Here is a 20,693-nt window from a genome sequence, read left to right as displayed (position 1 = left end):
CAGAGTGATGTCGGTCCAAGAGGTGCTGCGAGGTCTCAGAGCGCGATCTGGACCTCGAGCAGGACCACGACCTGTCAGTCGACGACCACCATGAGCGGGAACGGCTTCAAGGGTCGGGGCTGCGAGACCAGTGCTGCGAGTCAGACAGGCGCGTAGGGTACGTGCGGTGCCTGGACTCGGAACGGCTCCAGGACTCAGAGCGGCACGATGATGCTGGTCTGGGGGTGGACGGTCCAAACATTGCTGGTTCGCCCTTCGACAGTACAGGAGCTCGGGCCAGGGGAGGCCCCGAGATCGGAGACGCAGGCGCAGTCATTTCAAGGAGCTCTCTAGCGGCCTCGAAGGTATCCAGAGTGGAGGGCAGTGTGACCTCCTCCGCTTGCAGGGGGCCCAGTGGAGTGGGACTGCTCCGTGTAGACTGAGGCCTAGTGGAGGATTTGCCAGTCTTAGGGGCCTGGTCCGCGCCCTGCTCAGTCGGGGCCACGGTGCCAGCTTCAGGCCTCTGAGGAAGTCTTCCCATGGCCTGCTTTTTATGGGTGGCCGGGGAGTGGGAGCAGTGCCGGGGGGGAGTGCTTCTGGGCTCCGAGAGATCATCGGCCCCTAGGAGGGCGTGCCGAGTCCTTTTGCGGTGCTGTAGACGGTACCTCTAGGGGGGCACTCCGCACTGAGGCGCTCGGGCCCGCATCTTGAGAGGGACGGAGGGCAGACTCCATGAGGAGTTGTTTGAGGCGGATATCCCTCTCCTTTCTTGTGTGAGATTTAAACGCCTTGCAAATTTTACACTTGTCAGCCTGGTGGGCCTCTCCCAGACACCTAAGACAGGAGTCGTGGGGATCGCCTGCAGGCACAGGCTTGCCGCAGGAGCTGCAGGGTTTGAAGCCCTGGGACGGCATGCACCAGAGCCCTGCAGGGCACTCGTTGAAGGGGAAGCACCCCCCCCACAACTGCTATACTACACTTAACACTAGAGATAACTACTAACAAAGGTAACTATATACAGAGATAAGAGATAGCTAGGGAGTAGTGGATAACAAGAGACCACTGTTCCAACAACCGTGACAGGCAGTAAGAAGGAACTGAAGGGGGGTCGGGCCAGCAGGGTCATATATAGAGCACCATATCAGCGCCACTCCAGGGGGCTCCACAGCCAGCCCAACGGGTAGCTGCTAGGAAAAAGGTTTCCGACATCTGTGCACGTGGCGCGCGCACACACCTAACTGGAATTGATATGAGCAAGCACTCGAAGAAGAACTCAAGTAACTGTGATTCTAAACTATGCACATATACACCATCTGTTATACCCCTTGGAATGCACAAATACAGGCAATTGCAGATGCAACTGCTGGTTTATATATTCACTCAATTCCAGCAACATTTGAAAATGTAGTGAAACTCTAAAATGAACAAAGGCACATCCTGATCTTGCTCTAAGTGGAGTCAATGACAGAATCCCTCAATCTAAAAGCAATAAAAACAGATAGCCAGGGCAATGACTGATCTTTAAATTAAGCATCATATACATAATCTTGCATCTACACCCAAGTTGTACTCAGTCACCTGAGATTCAGGCAGTTTTACCTCCAGAATAATTTTCAATAAAGGAATAAATCACATGAATCTAAGGGCGGGACTGTGCTTTTACTTATGCCAACATAAACCAAAAGTAATTTCAATTAAGTCAATGGAATAACAGCAGTGTAAAACCAAAGAGGAAAGATTCAGGCTCGTTGTGTTTGCAATTGCTCTGTGTGACAAATACTGCATGCAGCTCCAATAATTTTGAGGGAGCACATTGTATTAAGTGTATGTATCACTGTGGACCAGAGACTGTATATATGGTTGTTTTCTACTCCAAGGTGAAGGGTTACCACAGCTATTTCATGAACTAAAACAGAGGGGAGTTATTAAGGTGAATCACTCACATTGTAAACACCTCCAGAGAGGCACCACTCCCGGCGGAGGTTTGCAAATTCTGGTTCAAACTGGATTTCCAGAGAGTAGGGAGACAAAGAAAGGGCTTTTGGCTTAACAAGACTGTGTTTAAAGTTGTCTGCCCAAGGTGCGGGAAGGGGAGGGGGATGTTTAGACCCAACCTTTGCGGAAGGGTTGGAAAGACTTTGGCCTACCAGGACCCCATAAGACTGAAGGGAGACCTCTGGAAAGCTTTCAGGGTGCGTGTAGGGTGTTTTTTACCTTAAGAATAAATATCCTTATTTAGAAAGCGCTGTGTGGTAACCTGCAACTGCTGGCAATACTTGTTCAGTCCTCGGAGAGAAAGCAAAGCATGGATCTAAAATGACTTGCTGGTGATGTCACAGTGTAAGGCAGGGAGCTGTGCCGCCTTAAAACCTTCAGGTCAGAGGACGGCAGTGGGACAAGTGTCCCTACAGAGACAGGTGATGACAGGAGACCTCAGACCTGACTGGGAACTACTGGAGTGGACCAAGGGTTTGGGGGAGGATGGAGAGGTGGAAGATGCAAGTGCAGTTATCCTGAAACTATGTTACTCAGAAACAAACAAAGATGGAAAAAGCAGGAGGGACAATTCCAGAAGTGACAAATAAATGCCAGAGATCTTCCAGCACTTGCTTTCTACTAGACACAGCCTGATCTAGGACATCCTTATCCATATACAACTTTCCTCATGTGAAGAGATTTGGACGAAACCGAGGATTTTGTATGGAGCCCACCTCTACTATCTACCTCCAGTGGCCTAGTGCTGTAAGCTGTTAAACTCTCTTGAGCAGAGCAGGATTCAGCAGGTTGGACAGAATACCTCCAATTATTACCAACTTGTTTTAGGATGCATTAGCGATTCAACAATCAGTACTTTGCCCAAAGCCAGTTCTGAGCTAATGGGCCACATTGTTAAAGACTGAAAATGGTGTATTGCAGCTGCCCGGGGGGGGGGGGGGGGGGAGAGAGGGGAGGGAGGAGGGGGAGAAGGCAAGTGGGGCAATCCCCACGAGAATATAGTATTCTATAGTATTGCAACTTTTTTTTATGGAAGGGGCCCCCGAAATTGCTTTGCCCCGGGCCCCCTGAATCCTCTGGGTGGCCCTGCAGCTGCCATCTTTTAAGAGAGACAAATTGGAGAGCCTGACCAGTTGTCGTCATTAAATTCCACTTTATGTAAGAGTTGAGGTTTTACTCCAGTGTCCTGGCCAAATTCCAGACAGCTCCATTTGAATGGTGCATGAAGGGGTTCCTTACATATCCCATACCTATTTCACAGTAATGTGTTAACATTTATAAAGCACTGAGTTCCTTGGACAAAAGCTGCCATGTAAGTATTACTATTGGCATGAAAAGCAAAGAGGCAGAAACTGGAGAAAAAGCCAGAGATAATATCTTCTGATAAAGTGCAGCTTTGCCACAGAAAGTGTTTTGACCTTAGGCAAATAAATAACGTGTCAGTCCTGAGATACTATATGTCCCACATATTCCCTTAGGATAAAAAATATTTTACATTTAAAATGCATAGACATTCTCTTTAAGAACCATGTGATATTTTCTTAAAAAGCCACTGAGGGGGCAAAAATACAAGTATAATTGTATTTCTCAGGTTTCTAATACTCTACTGTGAATGTGTTACAGTGCATATAGGCACAGGATGTACGTGTACATATAGTACACTGCATGCCTGTGATTGCAAAGCCAGCACATTTGTCCAAGGTGACAAGATTCAAGCCATCTTCAGCATGGTGTCCTTTTGGAAAGTAGACGAGTAACAGATGTAGTTAAACATTCCACCAGGAGAATTCAGAGACTCCTGTGGCTCAGATTGTAAATAAATTTCAAACAACACCGCATGCTTTGAAAACATTTATATTCCCAGGCAGATATTAAATATGAAAAAAATCAGAGTACTGTATAGTAACATCAATAATGCAGTGAGATGTGTAGTGCCAAAGTAAATGCAAGTTGATCATGGTAGCGGAAAGAACCTTGCTAAGTATTTTTTTTCAGTTTAGTTTTAGAACCACAAGTTTTTATTTAGAATGATAAAATTCTTTATATTGCAACTGAAATTGTCCTTTTCTAGTTTTCAGTTGACTAACTTTCAGGCACTCTGTATTTAAAAACTAGATTAAATCACTACAAAGAAGAATTTCAACTTATAAATCACTCAGTCATACTAAAATATCCATTTTGGGCACTAGCCTCATCAGTGTCATCAGCCCAACTTTGTGAATGCATTAGCTGAAAGCTGCTGTAGAATCAGCAAATGGGAGCACAGAACTCTAACCTACTAAAACATTTATTAGTTAGAAATACTCTATATTCAGCTGAGCAAATCCAAGCAAACTCTCAGGACTTCAGAAGATCAGAACATAAGAACGGCCATACTGGGTCAGACCATCTAGCCCAATATTCTGTCTTCCAACAGTGGTCAGTGCCAGATGTTTCAGAGGGAATGAACAATTTATTGAGTGATCCATCCCCTGTTCACTTTTACAGAGTATTTACTGTACGCTCCCTTTTTCCAAATGTAGACTGAAAATAAAATATTTGCTCGACACAGACTATTAATTTTAAAGTGCCGCAATCCAAAACAGACTGAGAGGCTGACTTTTAAGGCTATGTCCACGCTACGAGCTAGAGGTGTGATTCCCATTCTCATGTACACATGCTCAAACTCTCTCTCTCTCTCTCTCATCGAGCTAGTGCAGTTATAAACAACAGTATGGCAATGGTAGTATGGATAGCGGCAGCAGAGGCATGGCTTACCCATTCCGAGTACGTACCCACCAGTTTCAGGCAGGTCTGCACTCAACACATGCCTCCACTGCTGCCGCCAGTGGTACCACGGCTAACCTATACTCATGCTAATGCAACTATCTGTACACAAGCAGGGGACTCATACCCCTAGCTCACAGTGTAGATGTGGCCTTTGCACTGCAGTCCCAAACTACTAGAATAAACTAACTGTTCCACTTCAACAGGCATCAGCAATGTCTAGGTTTTAGAAACTTTTAATCTCTTAACTAACACTGTCAACGCAAAAAAATATGATTTTTTGATGTTTTAACTATGAACAGCTGACCCAACAGTTTCTGCCTACACTAGCGCTACCATGTTTAACAGCATGTAAATTAGCATATTTTGTAACATGGTTCACCTAAGCTATGAGTGACCCACATTTTGCTGTTTATACCATACAGAACATGTCCTGGAGTAAGACTGTCAACTGTTCTCCTATTGGAACCTTGATGAAAACAAGATATACATCTCATGGAGCTCTCTCTGTAACCAAATATTTAAATAAAAATTCAGCATGAAAACAGATCTCTTTGTCAAGCTTCTGTGAGGTTCCTTCAAAAATGTGGAAACAAAATTACTTTACAAAACAGTGGAAACTACCTTGTCAGACTTCATTTAAATCAGTGGCTCTCAACCTTTCCAGACTACTGTATCCCATTCAGAAGTCTGTTTTGTCCTGATACCCCCAAGTTTCACCTCATTTAAAAACTACTTGCTTACAAAATCAGACATAAAATAACGAAAGTGTCACAGCACACTATTACTGAAAAATTACTTACTTTCTCATTTTTACCATATAATTATAAATAAATCAATTTGAATATAAATATTGTACTTACATTTCAGTGTATAGTATATAGAGCACTATAAAGAAATCATTGTCTGCATGAAATTTTAGTTTGTACTGATTTTGCTAGTGCTTTTTATGTAGCCTGTTGTAAAACTAGGCAAATATCTAGATGAGTTGATGTACCTGCTGGAAGACCCTTGCGTACCCCCAGGGGCACACGTATCCCTGGTTGAGAACCATGGATTTAAATAACAGACCTATTTCCTCAGCTGTTTGCATATCTTCGGTGACGCTTAAAGCAACAAGGAGATACACAAGGCAAAACAATGTTGGCTTCAGTGACCTGTTCTTCATAAAGAAGTCATCTAGTCTAAAGTTTTGTTGCTTTTTTTTTTTTTTTTTTAAAGGGAAATGAATGAGTGCCAAATGAAAACTCATTAAACAGGCAGAACAGAATATGCTGTGAATTTCTAAGAGAATATCAACAATAATCACTTAAAAATACATTAACCTACATGCTCTAATGACTTTACAATGTGAAAAATCTAAGGAAAAACAAAATACATGACATCAATAAAATAAGAAAAATTAGGCGGCGATCAGATCAAATCCTTTCACTCAGTGATTCTCTAATCATCATTTTTCTGATGTACACATGAGTTACATTTCATAGTCACTTGATTTGTTTTACCGGGTTAAGAATAATTTATTTTAAAAACCAAATTAGCACACTAAGGGTATTTCTGCTATCAGACCATGCAACAAGAATTTACAAGACAGACCCAATTAGGTACCACAGTATTTAATTGCCAGATACTTTTCCTGGAATTTCTCTTTGACAGACAGTCAGCACCAAAGAAGGTCTAACAGGCATTTACCTTTTGTACTTTTGTTCCATGGAAGTTCCACCATTAGTTCCAAATAATTTCTGGTCAAGGCATATTCTGGCATTGATTGAGGCATTTTCTTTAATCTGAAAGTACACATATTTAATAGATGTGTATCAAGGAGATAGTAGTTTGAACTGAGAGTTTTTCCTCCTACCACAAAACCTGTATCTGGTATATGGAGGTCCACAGCATTCCTATTTACTACACTGAAAATCTTAATGCTAAGAAATGAAGCAGAGTACTGTTGCATGAATTATAAGATTGTGGTTTTTTTTCTGATTTGGGTCTGAACTGGAAAAACCTGAACAACATTTCAGTTCGGGTGTAACCAAAACTGAAATATTTCTCTCACACACTCATAAAAACTAAACCAAAAAGAAAAAACAAAAACAAGTGTTTTTTGTTTAGTTTTCAGTTTTTTTTAAACCCTTTTTGTTTAAATGAATATAGCTAAATTTCTAAACAAAACATTGTTTTAAAATGCTTTATTTCAAAATGATCAAATTTTGACTTTTTTTTTTTTTTTTAGCCAAAGCTATTTGTCAAATTCCACCTGAATTTGCAAATAGTTACAATGCCCCAAGAAATGTATTTTCTGACAAATTTAATATTTACCCAAAAAATTCACCCAGACCTATTGTGAGTCATGCATGAAAACAGCATCTTTGTATAACTAGCACGAACAAGCAGAGGCTCTCCCTCATATTTACATTGATGAGAAATCTCAAAAAAAAAAAAAAAAAAAATTAACCAAATGTGCCACATTGCTATAGGTGTCAAAAACATTTCTCGTGTTTATGCACCATACGTGCCCAATAATAAGGTACCTCCCTAAGCCAAGACTGGGCAGTAGTAATATCACCAGATACTCGTTTGCCTCTGTTTTTCAAGACCTCACTAACATATACCCATCCTGAATCTGTTCTTGAATATCTGCAGTGATGGATCCTTGATCATCCTTCTTGACATCTATTCCACTGCACATCTTTGAAAAAAATAACTCTCACCTGAAGCTAGTTCAAAATCTTCTATTATTAGCTGTGTGCAGGTGCAAGTGAAATGCAGATGCAACTTAGTAGCTGTGCCGCTAAGTAACTGACTGAGCCAAAAATCAGGGAGTCAGATGTCACCAGAAAGAATTGTGGGCAAAATACCCAAGTTCGAGTGTTCAAAAATGCAGGTGCAAAAAAAGAGGCAGAGAATCAGCCCTTTAGAAATGTATCCCTAAATGTTTCCCTCCTTATTTCTACCTTAATGGATTTTTATTTATGTATCATTTTTATCTATACCATTACTGAAATCCTAGCAGGCTGTTATCCACTGCATTTTCTTTATCTACTAATTAATTTAGAAACCTCAAATTTGATTGTAATTTCCTACTTTTATAAAGAGAAATAGATGCCCAGAAGCCAAAAGTGTTCCCTAGTGCAGTGTTTTTCAAAGTTCGGGTCACGAGCCAGTACTGGGCCGTAGCATGTAAGGCACTGGGTCGCCCTGCTCAGCCACTAGGGACCCTAGTTGCTCTGGTCAGCACCGCCAACTGGGACTTTAAAAGTCCTGTCGGTGGTGCTGCCCAGTTATGGCAGGCTAGTGCCTTCCTGTTCCAACAAACGATGCGTCCCAGAAGCGGCCAGCAGCAGGTCCGGCTTCTAGGCAGCGGGGCTCCACGCGCTGCCCCTACCCCAAGCACCGCCTGTGCACTCGCTGGCCTGCGGGCAAGAGCTGCGTGGCGCCGCTTACGTGCCTCGGCCTAGGAGCTGGACCTGCTGCTTGCTGCTTCTGGGGCGCAGCGCAATCCACGATGCCAGGACAGGCAGGGAGCCTCTCTGCGCACCCTGGCTGCACCACTGACCAGGAGCCACCGGAGGTAAATCCACGACCCAATCCCCTGCCCCAGCCCTGAGCCCTCCCACACCCCAAACCCCTCATCCCCAGCTCTGTTGGCTCATGGGCATCAACAATTTTCTTCAACTGGGTCCCCAGAAAAAAAGTTGGAAAACCACTGCCCCAGTGGATAGAGCACTGGACTGGGACTCAGGAGACCTGGATTCCAATCCCAGATTGTTCACTGGCATGGTAGGTGACCTTGGGTAAGTCCCTTCACCTCTCTTTGCCTCCTTTTCTCCACTATAAAAAGGAGGATAATGAGGTTTGCCTTCGTTGTAAAGTACTGAGATCTCCTGATGAAAAGTATTATATATGAGTATTATAGGGCAGGCTAGTGGCATCAGCTATTATTAAGTTTGCCCCAACACTTATAATTGTAAGACCCTTTTTTCAATTTAACCAAACTCTTCACAGGTGGCCACATATGTTTTCCTAATTTTCTGGTTGCCCAACGGGAGACCCTGGTGCCTCATTTGCAGAAGTGCAGAGCGCTCGCAACTGAAGCCAACGGAAGATGTATAATGCCAGCTACTCTAATAAGTCAGGTCCTAGTTTCCCAAATTGTCCAAAATTAGTGGATATTTTTGACCTTAATGTCTCTGAGCCTCAGCTCCCCAAGTGTAAAACTGGGATAATACCACTCCCTCACGTCACAGGGATTTTGTGAAAATAAAGTGCACACGCAACCTTTATTCTGGCATTTCCTAACTTCTGAGTGCCTGATTTGCAACCTGAACAACATGCTATTAACATAGCTTTTTGTGCAATTATTATTTCTATTAACCCACGAAAATATAATTGCACTTAGTGTTTGTTTGTTTGTTTTTTAGATAAAGGAAATTAAAGCTTTTGGCCCTTTATCTAAGAGAATACCATACATTACTTTCATCAGCATGACTTAATGATAAAGTCCATCCTCCTTATTTTAAAGTTTTTTAGACTGTTCCACATCTCTGAATGTTATATAGTTTTTTAACAACACATCACCACAGCCAAGCACTAACATCATAAACATAGGTTTAAAGCTTGAGCATGTTATCTGTTTTCTAAGCAATGAAGATTTAGAGAGGCTTTAAGTTTTTAGTGTAAAGTTATACTGATTCTTAATCATCATTTAGGGGGGCTTTCTTCAGGTTTCCTCTTATTTATAAACACTTATTTTTAAACTATGAAAATGATGAAATTAACACTATGGAAAAACAACTCTGTTCTGCTTGAAATGTAATTTTTTTTTTTTTTAATTTCCCAACATAATCAAAAACCTACAAAAATATGACCTCTCAATAGGAAGACAGGCTATGGCAAGAATGGCCAATTGGAAATTTAAAGTCAATTAATAAACTTTGGAAAACCTCACTATTACAGAGATTTTATCACCTACCTTTTTATTTCTTTTACACAAACTTTAAGAGCTTGCTCTGGCATACTGGATGTTCTAATTTTCTTTTCTAGCATCACAATGTCATCATGATCTTCATCCTCCTCTTCATCTTCTGCAGTACCTGGAATGTGATTGATCCTCCGAATAGGACGAATAGCTACAACCTAAGAAGCAGAAAACAGAAGCATAGAATGGTGTACAAATATTTTTTAGAAGATAAACTGTGGTTTAAACTGAAGTTAAGGGCTTGACACATAATTTATTGGGTGAGGTTCTTTGGCTTGTCTTACGCTGAAAGTCAGACTAGACAGTTATAATGGTCCCTTCTAATATTAAAATCTATGACTTTATTAACCTGTTCTAAATATGATCTCATGATTACTAAAATAAAGAAACATTTATCTTACGGTACCGGTTTACAAAAATACACTAGTTAACCAGCCATACCTATTGGATACTAGAAGACAAGAAAGAAATTTGAAAGTGTTATTAATTATACTTTTAAAATCTCTGCATTATAGGCCACAATAACTACTGAATAAGACTAATCTTCAGTGAGTAAACAGGGCTCTTACTTTTCTCCCCCCTCAATTCCCATAAAAGTAATTGTTCATCATTAAACATGGTTGTATATATACTAATATATGTGATCAGACTATCACGTTTTGGAAAACTACAGGTCTCAATGCCTGTTTCATTCATGTATAAAACAATTTTATTCTCATACTATTGGACAATAAAGTCACATTCTGAAAGAGGCGTCAACACGAGCTCTAAAACTGTACTCAATTTTTCACGTCTAAAGTTTTAGATAGTGCAAACAGAATTTGCACAAGCAAATTGGGTCATGAAATGATTCTGTTCAAGACAATTTGGGTTTTTTTTAATGGATGTCAAATGTGCTTAAAGCCTTTGCTTAGGTGCTTTTATATGGTTTACTAAAAATCTAAATAAATAGCCATCTTATGTAGAATATGGGAGTTGGACGTTTTATACAGGTTATTACCTGGATATGAAAAATTATGGTCACAGAAATTAAATGTGAATGATTGTGGGTTCAATTTTAGATGCCATTTTTGAAAATGAGACCCTATATTTAATTAAATTATTCCTTTCTGCCAAACCATGAAGTGCATTTGGGAATCCTATGTTTAAAAGTCCATACCCTTTTATCATCATCCTGTTTGGGTTTTCTGGTTTTCTGAAGCAGCTTCAGGCCTTCAATCTGTCTAACAAGCAATGGTATAGTCATCTTGAATCGCTCCTCCAGGCTAACAGCATCTAAAATCTAACAGCAGAAAATGAGAGTGAAAACAGTTAACAGTATTTCTCTGTACTATTTAGAGGTTAGTCTATAAGTAATGATAGCGCACAGATTTTCTCTGGGTTAATGACGCAATGTTATCAGAGTTCTGAAGTAGACAGTGTGCAAAAAAATATGAAAGCAGTTATTACAGCAGAGTGGAATATAAGGCTCCTATCTCAGATGTGTGAAACGACTTTAGAATTTGGTTCGTGCTTTGTGTTCGTTGTTAAGAAGGGCCGAAAGGCAACTGGAAGCACACAGTGTAAGAAGTGAACAGGGAAAGTAGACAAGACATAATGTGCATGTTTACACAGCAGTTGGGAAGATGCTTCCCAGCACAAGCAGACAGACATGCATAGCTCTGCTCAAACTAGCATGCGAAAAATAGCAGTGCGGCAGGGACAGCACAGGTGGCAGCTTGAGTTACCCATCCAAAAACAATCCTGCCCAACCCCCTGGGTATGTACTCAGGTGACTAGCCAAAGCCACCACCCAGGCTACTGAGGCCACTCTGATATTTTTAGCACACTAAGTCGAGTAGGGCTATGCATGTCTGTCTGCCCAAGATGGGAAGCATCCTCCCAGCTGCTGTGTAGACATAAACAATGAAAGTAGAGGAAACCTTCAAAAAGAGAGACAACAGCAGTGTTGCTAGTTAAAATAACTTTGTATTTAATGCCTTATTTTCTTTTGCCGACAGAGAAGTACATTTCCCTCAGGTACCTGCTTTAAGGAAATTCCCAGACTAAAAGTGGTGAAATTTCTGGGGCACAATTCTACATTACCAAGTTTTAAACACACAACTGAAAAGGTTTAAAGGGTACTATAATTCTAAGGCTAGCATCAAAAGACTTCTAATTACTCCAGCATGACTACGGAACTGGAAGAAAAAGAAAACTGCTCTTATCCTGCCTCTCTTTTTTACGTGCCTCATTAATGAGGTGCATATGCTGCAGCAAACCAGTATCAGCAGTCATTTCTCAATTATTAAACCTGGAGGCAGGACCTAGCCCTCTGAGAAAAATCACAAGATGATCTCTTCCTTCTCCAGCAGTCTCACAAATCTTGCCTTCTCTTCTGGTTTCTTTTCCAATTGTATCTCTGACTTCATTTTGAATTCCAAGTCTGTTCACACTGATCATGTGAATGTTTGGGCACTTCATCTCTTATTAGGCAATGAAAGCTTCTTATGGCTTGTTGTCACCCCAAGATGGGACTTGCAATGTTCGCAGGGTTAAAAATGCAGAGATTTACTTATCTGCACAGATTACTAAACAGCTAGGGGTGTGGCAATGAAGCCAACCACGGGCCAATTAGGAGTTCCTATCCCCACACTCAGCAATACCCTGAAATACATTTAATATTCTCCTCCCCTTCCTGCTGGAGCTGGGACACTAGGAAAGGTGAGGCCAGGCTCTCACTGCTCCTACAGGCATACTAAAGCCAAAGGAGTACAAGTAACATCACTGCTAGTCTGAAACAGGCAGGTGGATTTCTGAAAAGCCACCTTTTCTACAATCTTCTTGGTGCTGTCTTCTACTCTATGCTTCCCACTGCATATCGCCAGGAAGCAAGTAATAGGCAGCTGTTGTCTACCTCCTTCCACTCTACTTGCAATGACAACTATAGGGAGCAGAGCTAAGTAAGGACTGCCCTATCTTTCCTTTGCACAATGACCAACTGTATTCTGTATTCTCACTTCAGATCAGTAACTGGGCTCCTATTTGGTCTGCCATGAGATCAGGGAAAGTCTGGCCCTGTCTCACGTAGGAGGAGGAACAGCACAATCAGTAACCCAGCTAAATACTAGGCCTGAAGCCAACATGGTGTTGATTCAGCATCATGACTGTCACATGACATGCCCATGGCAGCACAAGCAAAACCTTGACACTCAGCCCTTCAGTAAAGAGAACACATGCAAATCCACTTTTAATGGTGGTTTGCAGCTTACCAAGGAGATTCTTCTACATGCCACTTTCTTACTCAACATGTTGTGCTCTCTCCTTTTACTCTCTACCAGTTGCTTTATTGATAGAAACAAATTATTACTGTTAGCACTGACAAGCCAATACAGCTATAGAAAACCGAACTGGGGAGAACTCTCAATTAAATTCTGAGGGCAGAATATTTACATGCAAGGGTAAATCAGAATCTCCAGATGAATTATTTCAAATCCCAGATTTAATTTGCAGCATGACAGTTACAAAACAAAAACTTTTTACTTATGAACAGAGCAAACTGGATACAGAAATCACTGAGACCAATAAATATGAAACCTTACATGCCATTTTCACAGTGTAATTGTATGCCAAAGAAATTAAAGCGGTTAGATTTATGCCCATTTTCTAAGAGTCCCCAATGCTCTAATCTTACACAAATAACTACAAAAGTAACTGGGGTAATTGACCAAAATGCATTAACACAAACAATGGTACAACAGTAACCTTTGAACTCAGTTTGCCAACTCAATATAGTTTTGAATAATGTGGAAATATTTTTTTAAATACAGTCACACAGATGCAGACAATTACTTTTTTTTAAAGCACAATATTAGCACTTTATAATTTCCAGAGATGAGTGATTCTGAAGTTATCTAATAGTGGACTGAACTGTAGTGCTAAACCCTTGGTTCCCCTGGAAGTTTAAGGCAGAAGCATACAGTACCTGCAGCTTTTCTCGGTTGGTTGTGCGGATGATCGAAGTCAGTACATCTGGTAAAGCTTCTCTAGGCAGATTGTCTAAAAGACGTCTCAGCTTAGCAACTGCAGGGACAGACATATCCAACATTTCAACCAGCTGTAAGGTGGAAACAAGAAAGTGATGACAATTTTCAGTATTCCCTGGTGTTTCTTTCTGATATGAAAAAACAGTTGTCCAGATTATTAAGGTGAACAGCCACAAACTGAGAAATAATTGCATCTTTGAAAGGAAAAGATTTCTATTTACATAGCCAAACAGCACTTCTAACAGCCAGTAAAAAGAACTAAGAGGCGTTAAGTTAACCCCATCTCCCAGGACCGTCAAAACTTCAGTTTCTTTGCTTGTTTGAGACAGACCCTAAATATTATTATAGTTCTTAGTGCTTTCCTCAACCTCTTTTATTCAGTGTTAGAAAAAAGAACAAAAACTCTCCCATTCACATTGTACCAAATCTTTTTGATCCCATAAAATGTGACTAAAACAGTTATGATACTTTCTCTGACATCTCAGATTTGTGCATCCTTTGGACAAAATAATTTCTATATAGTTGGTTTTTTGTTTGATTTTTGTTTTGATTTTTATGGTTAAGGGGCAGTACTTTAAACAGACTTTTAATAATATTCTTGTTACAAATAGAACAATTTAAAGCCTACCCCGATACATGAAATAGTCAAGTCTGTTTCTTCAGAATATTATATTAAGGTGCATTTAAGATTTACATAGCTCTGATACACAGCGCTACTGAAATGCCTGGGATTATTGAATTGTAGCACCTAGCCTGTGATCTTGTTAAATTTCACAAGTTAAACAGCATCAGACCTGGTCAGCACTTTGGTAGAAGATAAAAGAATGCAGAAGTGGTGCAAGAATTGCTCTCAGCAATTCGGTTACTGGCACTCTTGAGTGAACTGAACCAGCACCCCAGTTTGGCAATATTGAGTACTATATTCCTGGTAAGTGACATCTTTTGAATGAGATATAAAATAAAATTCCTGATTATTTGTGGTCTCTAAAAGTTCCATTATACTTTTTGCTGGGCATTGAATGGCAGGACTGGGTTTCCAACATGGAAGTCCTGGAGAAATCTGGTTTGGTCAGCATCTAGTCTCATTAGATCTGCATCCCCTTGAGACAGACTGGCCACATAGTCCATATGCCTGAGACCCATTTATCAAAACAATTCTTATATACCAAATTAAGCTCTGGCAATTGTAAGCATAAAGGGCCGATGCAATGCTTCAAAGACACCCTGAAATAAAATCTGCGCAAACAAAAATTTCTGACTCAACCTTTGAGAAACTGGCGATCCATCGTATTCCATGGTACCATGCAACAAGGATGCATGTCCATGATTTTGAGAAGAATTGTTGAGCAGCTGGAAATACAGAGCCAGGCATAAAAACAGTGTGCAACTCAATCACCACAACTAGCCAGATGACTGTGGCCAGTGTGATAAATTCTGTTCTTCTCAAATTGATCTATGGAATCACCCAAAGACCCATTAATACAAACTAGGATTGTCAATGTCATCCTCGAAATCATGATAACTAGCATCATCATCACCACCACACCACCACCTTTTGCAAGACATTATGCATATGCTGCCAACAGAGTTGCATAAGAACAGAAGTTGATTTTACAGCTTTACTATCAAAGACTTATTATTTAACCTGTGTTTGGAAGTGTAGTAGGCTCCCTCACAGAATACAAAGACATGGTCCCTGCCTCAGAGAGTTTACAATCTAAATTCAGTCAAAAATTAAACAAAGGAAAGGGATAAACATACAACCAAGTGAAGTATGTCATGTGTCTTGTTATTGCATAATTTTGGGGGGTGAAAGACTACATGTTTAGTTCCGCTCTTTTCTTTCTGCTCGTCTGCTTCTTCTAGCCATCTGTCCAAGATCCACACCCTGCCTCTTTTAAAACAATACTTTCCTCCTCTACCTTCCAATCATTTCTATCCATGTTTTCCATCCTAGATTTTCAAATGAGGAGGAGGATTACATCATGAGGGGATAAACCAAGGAAAAAAACAAGTCAATCTTAAAATATCTTCAATAGTTCTATGAATCTGGAGCATCTAAAGGTAGTTTGGTGGGAGTAAGCTTCAGCTGCTGGAGTCCAGCAGAACTAATCAAGAGAAGACTTCCCTGGCAGCCAGTCAAGACTGTAGAGGCCGGGGTTGGAAGGGTTGCCATAGAGCAATGGGAGTTACTGCTGACTTCAGTATGCCCAGGGCTCAATATGCCTGCTCAAACATATCCTTTTCTTTTAGCAGAGCTCATAGAAGGCTCAAAAAGACATGCTGTAGCACACAGATATAAAACATGTTTAAACGTCCAAGGTATCTGTTTGCTAGACAATGTCAAAATCTAGAATCATCACTGACAAGAAAGCAAAACCAATTCTCCCATTTTTGGGATAAGCAAAACACTTTAGACCCCGGTGCTCCTAGTGCAACCTAAAAACATGTTAGACTCTGGTGTTCCTAGTGCAACCTACAGAAAGTCGTTGAAGCTGAGGGAGAAGTTAAGTTAAGTCTGGTATATTCTATTTAGTCTTTCCCATTTTTTTTTCCTTTCAACAAACCTACTCAACATACTTTTTCTCTTTCTGTAAATGGAATCTGCTAAGACACTACTACTCACTTCATTCAAATTCTTCTACCAATCACTTCGCCCATGGTGCCCACAAAAGTAAAAACAACAATTAAAAAATAACAACCCATTTTATACTTTCAATGCTACCTGTGAAAAATCAGGCCTTCAGAGGATTTGGCACAATTGTCACCAAGACCTAATCTGAAGACAACAGGACTATGCAGTTGCAATTTGGCTTAGAATTCTTTTATTACTCGAATGATGCAGGAGATGGAAAGAACCCTGCTTGACGCTGAGGAAATTAGATATGGAAATCTGTGTAAAACAATGAATATGGAATCCCACAATGCCATTTTTCATTGCTTTTCAGGTAAGAACCAAACTTTAATTCCACCAGCTCTGGGCATCCGTTATCACATTCCATTCCAAAGACAGCAACTTCCAGCAACCTAGTGCCTCCAAACACTAATCTACCAACATATTTTTTTGCAATGTCCAAGTTTTCCTTAGCTACGTCTGATCCCAGGGCTAGATTCACCAGAGGACTTTGTCTCGTCACTTCCAGAATCAAGCCCCACTGGGATTCATAAAACCCACACTTAGCTGCCACCAAACCCTGTAGGCACCTAAATTTTTGCAGTAAAAGTTCTCTCTCTCTGTTTCTGCCTGTGCACATGTGCACTGCAGCCCTCCTCCAGATATCCAAACACCTAAGTCACAAAGCAATGCATGAATCAGGGTAAGATGGTGTTCCTCTGCCTCAATTGCCTGTGGGACCCAATCCAGTAACTGGATTGTTACTGGATTGGATCCCACAGCAGAGCTAACACGCAACAGCAGGAGGACCTCCCTCATAACTTTTAGACCAGCAGTTAAGGTACTCACCTGGATCATGGAAGACACCTAGCTCAAGTCCCCCTCTACCTGAGGGGAGCATGGATCTGAACAGAGATCTGCCACCTCTCAAGTGAGTGCCCTAACCACTGGGCTGTAGGATTTTGTGATGTGGGGTTCCCTCAGTCTCTCCTATTGAAGCCTCTCCATTGTGGATAAATAGTTTAAGAGTCAGTGGAACAGGAAAACTGGACCCTGGGTCTCCCACCTGCCAGTGAGTGCTCTAACCAGCAGGCTGCAAAGTCATTCTCATGCTTTTTATTTCTCCCTCTCTCTCTGGCCCAATTATTCTTTCATTATTTAGTCACAGCAGAACACTTTCAACAGAAGAGACTAAGGCAGCCCCACATCAGAATATTCCATAGTGGACTGGCTAGGCCACTCAACTGAGAGATGAAAGACCACTGTTCAAATCTCTTCTCCCCCACAGATGGACAGGGGACTTGGACAGAGCTCTCCCATATCAAGAGAGGGTTTGTAACTAAAAATCTCAAGCAGAGGCAGGTGCCTCCCTGCAGCCTGGATTTAGGCACTGACCTCTCTGAGAGGGACAGGGAGATGCCCTCTCCTTGGTATCTCCCATCAGCTAGCTCAGCCAGGGAGCCACCTAGCATGCTGGCTCCTGTTAATCCTATTTATTCTGAGGCCTTGCCTACACTGGCGGTGTACAGTGCTGCAACTTGCTGCACTCAGGGGTGTGAAAAAACACCCCCCGGAGCGCAGTGAGTACAGCGCTGTAAAGTGCCAGTGTAATCAGAGCCTGCAGCGCTGCAAGCTATTCCCCTCGGAGAGGTGGAGTACATACAGCGCAGCGCTGTGAAGTGCCGAGTGTAGCCAAGGCCTAAGTATGCAGTGTTGTTGTAGTTGTATTGGGTGCCTTAACATAGGAGAACCATCTCCCTGCATTCATTGTATAGGAAACCTGAGCATTTAAACTCAGGCTTTGTGAGTCCCAGTGATTTTCTAAGCACCTTTTAGTTAGGCATGGTGAGGTATCGCCACACCTAAGTTCTTTTGTGAATCTGGCCCCAAGTAATGGATAAGGGCTAGGCCTACTTAATGTTCAAGAAAGTCTGTGATTTTGTCATGAGATAGCACAGGCGTTGCTATTTCCTGGTAAATGATTTAGTCCCAAATCTTGTAACAAACTCTGCATAGAACAGTATGTTCCCACATGGAGCTCAATATAGGATCAGGATCTTAGCATATGGGATCTTTGAACTATGTCAAAGAACATTTCAAATCACTTGTTTTGTAACAAGAGGGTTTAAAGACAAGGCAGTACTCAAAAACAAAATACAAACTTACAAAATATAAACAAAAACAGTTCTAGAACAGGGGCTCTCAAACGTCATTGCACCGCGACCCTCCTCTGACAACAAAAATGACTACACGACCCCAGGAGAGGGAACCAAAGCCTGAGCCCGCCCAAGCCTCGCTATCCTGGGGGGGGGGGGGGGAAGAGCCAAAGCCCCATCTCCCCAGGCCGGGGGGCTAAAGCCGAAGGCCTTCAGCCTCAGGGAGGGGGCCTGTAACCTAAGCCAGCCCTGGTGCCCACTTTGGAGTCCCAACCCACGGTTTGAGAACCACTGTTCTAGAAGATTAAAGCAACTAACCTGTACTGCATATTTGTAGAACTGTTCTGACAGCTCTCCCAATTCTTCCTCGGATTTAGTCTGGTTGGTAAATTGTTCAAGTCGGTCCAATTGTTCAACCTCAGCAATGGGATATGGTTTTTCTTTCAGCAATTGCAAGATTTGAAATCTGCAGAGGCCAGTAATTAGCAAGGTGTAATGTGGTTTAGGCCAGTTACTGCCAACTACCTGAACTGCCAGTGCAGCAGTGCCAATCCTGAAAATATTCCAAAAATTCATGTTATTTGCAAGCACTCAGCTGAGCATTTTACCCCAACAATCAAACTACCGTATATACTCGTTCATAAGCCGAATTTTTTAGTAAAAAAGGGAAGCACCAGAGAAGGGAGTCGGCTTATGAACGGCTATAGGGAGGGAGAGGTGGGACACAGCCCCTCGCCCCAACAGAGGGAACAAGGAGAGGCAGCACAGTCAGCAGAGCCAGAAGGGAAGAGGCGGGGCCAGAATCTCTCCTCTTCTCGCCAGGCTGCTCTCCCCCCAGCCTCCGAAGCAGCTGCAGCTCCGAGGCTGGCAGGCTGCAGCTGTGCCGCTTGGCCCCGCCCCGCAGAGCAGGCTGTGGCTGCAGCGCCCAGCCCGCCGGAGCCTGCTGCAGCCACGCCACCCGGCCCAGCCTGCCAGAACATGCTGCGGCCATGCCGCCCCGTCTGGCCCCTCGGAGCAGGCTGCGGCCATGCTGCCCAGCCTGCTGGAGCAGCTCCACCCAGGCCAGAGACCTCCTCCCCAGATAAGGTGGGAAGGGATGGGATGGGATGAGAGTGGGGGTCCGGGCTAGAGGTGGGGTCATGTGGGGGGTGGTGACAGGGGTTACTCCCGTGACCCCCAGCTTCTCCCCCGCAGAAAATTTCCCCACCAGTTGCTGTCCCAGCCCGTCAGGGTAAGCAGCTGGCGCGCCAGGACACTTTGTTTATTTAAGTTTACCTCCGTGCCTGCAGACGCTCGAGGTAAACAAACCATCACGGTCCACCAGCGGCTTATCCTGATGGTCTAGGAGCCAAAGTTTGCTGACCCCTGAATTATAGGGTTGACTTATGAACAGGTCGTAAAAATTTTCCATTTTTACTTATCCATCTTGGTGAGGGGAAAGATGGTCGGCTTATAAATAAACTGGCTTATGATCAAGTATATACGGTAATTTACTTGCAACATTTATATTTCATCAAAAATTCATACTGCATTAAAAGAAATCAAACCAAAACCTCAAGGAAACAAAGCCAACCACATTAAACATAATTTAGGGCCTAAACCTGCATACACATATAACTTTATGAACATGAAGAGTCCAACTGAACTCAGTGGGAACTCATGTGCTTTAAATTTACTTGTGTGTGTAAGAATTTGCAAGACTGAGGCATTGTATTTTAATATTTAAGTTCTTTGAGAGGGAGTCTGGGCCTTATTACAATCACACACTGTTGTGAGTCAAGTGCTACTCCATTTAAGGTCAATGGAATTACACTAGTATAACTGACTTAAGTAAAAAGCAACAGAGTGTCCTGTGGCACCTTTAAGACTAACAGATGTATTGGAGCATAAGCTTTCGTGGGTGAATGCCCTCTTCGTTGGATGCATTCACGAAGTGAGCATTCACCCACGAAAGCTTATACATCTCCAATACATCTGTTAGTCTTAAAGGTGCCACAGGAGACTCTGTTGCTTTTTACATGAGTCGGACAGTAGACCTTCCAGACCATAGTGCTTTGCAATGGATTTATAACTTTCTGGTGTAACCAGCTTCCACAGCCACCTGCTTCTGAACTAGTATGGCTTTCCTGAATCGAATGTTCTGGTGCTGGAGGATTCATGCAAGCCCCTCACACAGCTCC

General features: G+C 42.2%; 1 protein-coding gene across 2 annotated transcripts in view; it reads right to left on the bottom strand.

Moving 5' to 3' along the window:
• Positions 1-19,066, bottom strand: part of LONP2 (lon peptidase 2, peroxisomal) — a gene marked incomplete at its 5' end in the record, with an annotated part of 95,190 nt that extends 76,124 nt beyond the window's left edge. For both annotated transcript variants that reach the window (XM_034788144.1, XM_034788146.1), the window contains 5 exon segments: positions 6,433-6,527; positions 9,713-9,876; positions 10,878-11,000; positions 13,683-13,814; positions 18,832-19,066. In XM_034788144.1, the coding sequence (XP_034644035.1) occupies positions 6,433-6,527; positions 9,713-9,876; positions 10,878-11,000; positions 13,683-13,814; positions 18,832-19,066 (749 nt within the window).
• Positions 19,067-20,693: the final 1,627 nt, after the last annotated feature.

The sequence above is a fragment of the Trachemys scripta genome, chromosome 13 (assembly GCF_013100865.1).
Source record: "Trachemys scripta elegans isolate TJP31775 chromosome 13, CAS_Tse_1.0, whole genome shotgun sequence".
Taxonomy (NCBI): domain Eukaryota; kingdom Metazoa; phylum Chordata; order Testudines; family Emydidae; genus Trachemys; species Trachemys scripta.
This window is presented reverse-complemented; position numbering and strand designations above follow the sequence as displayed.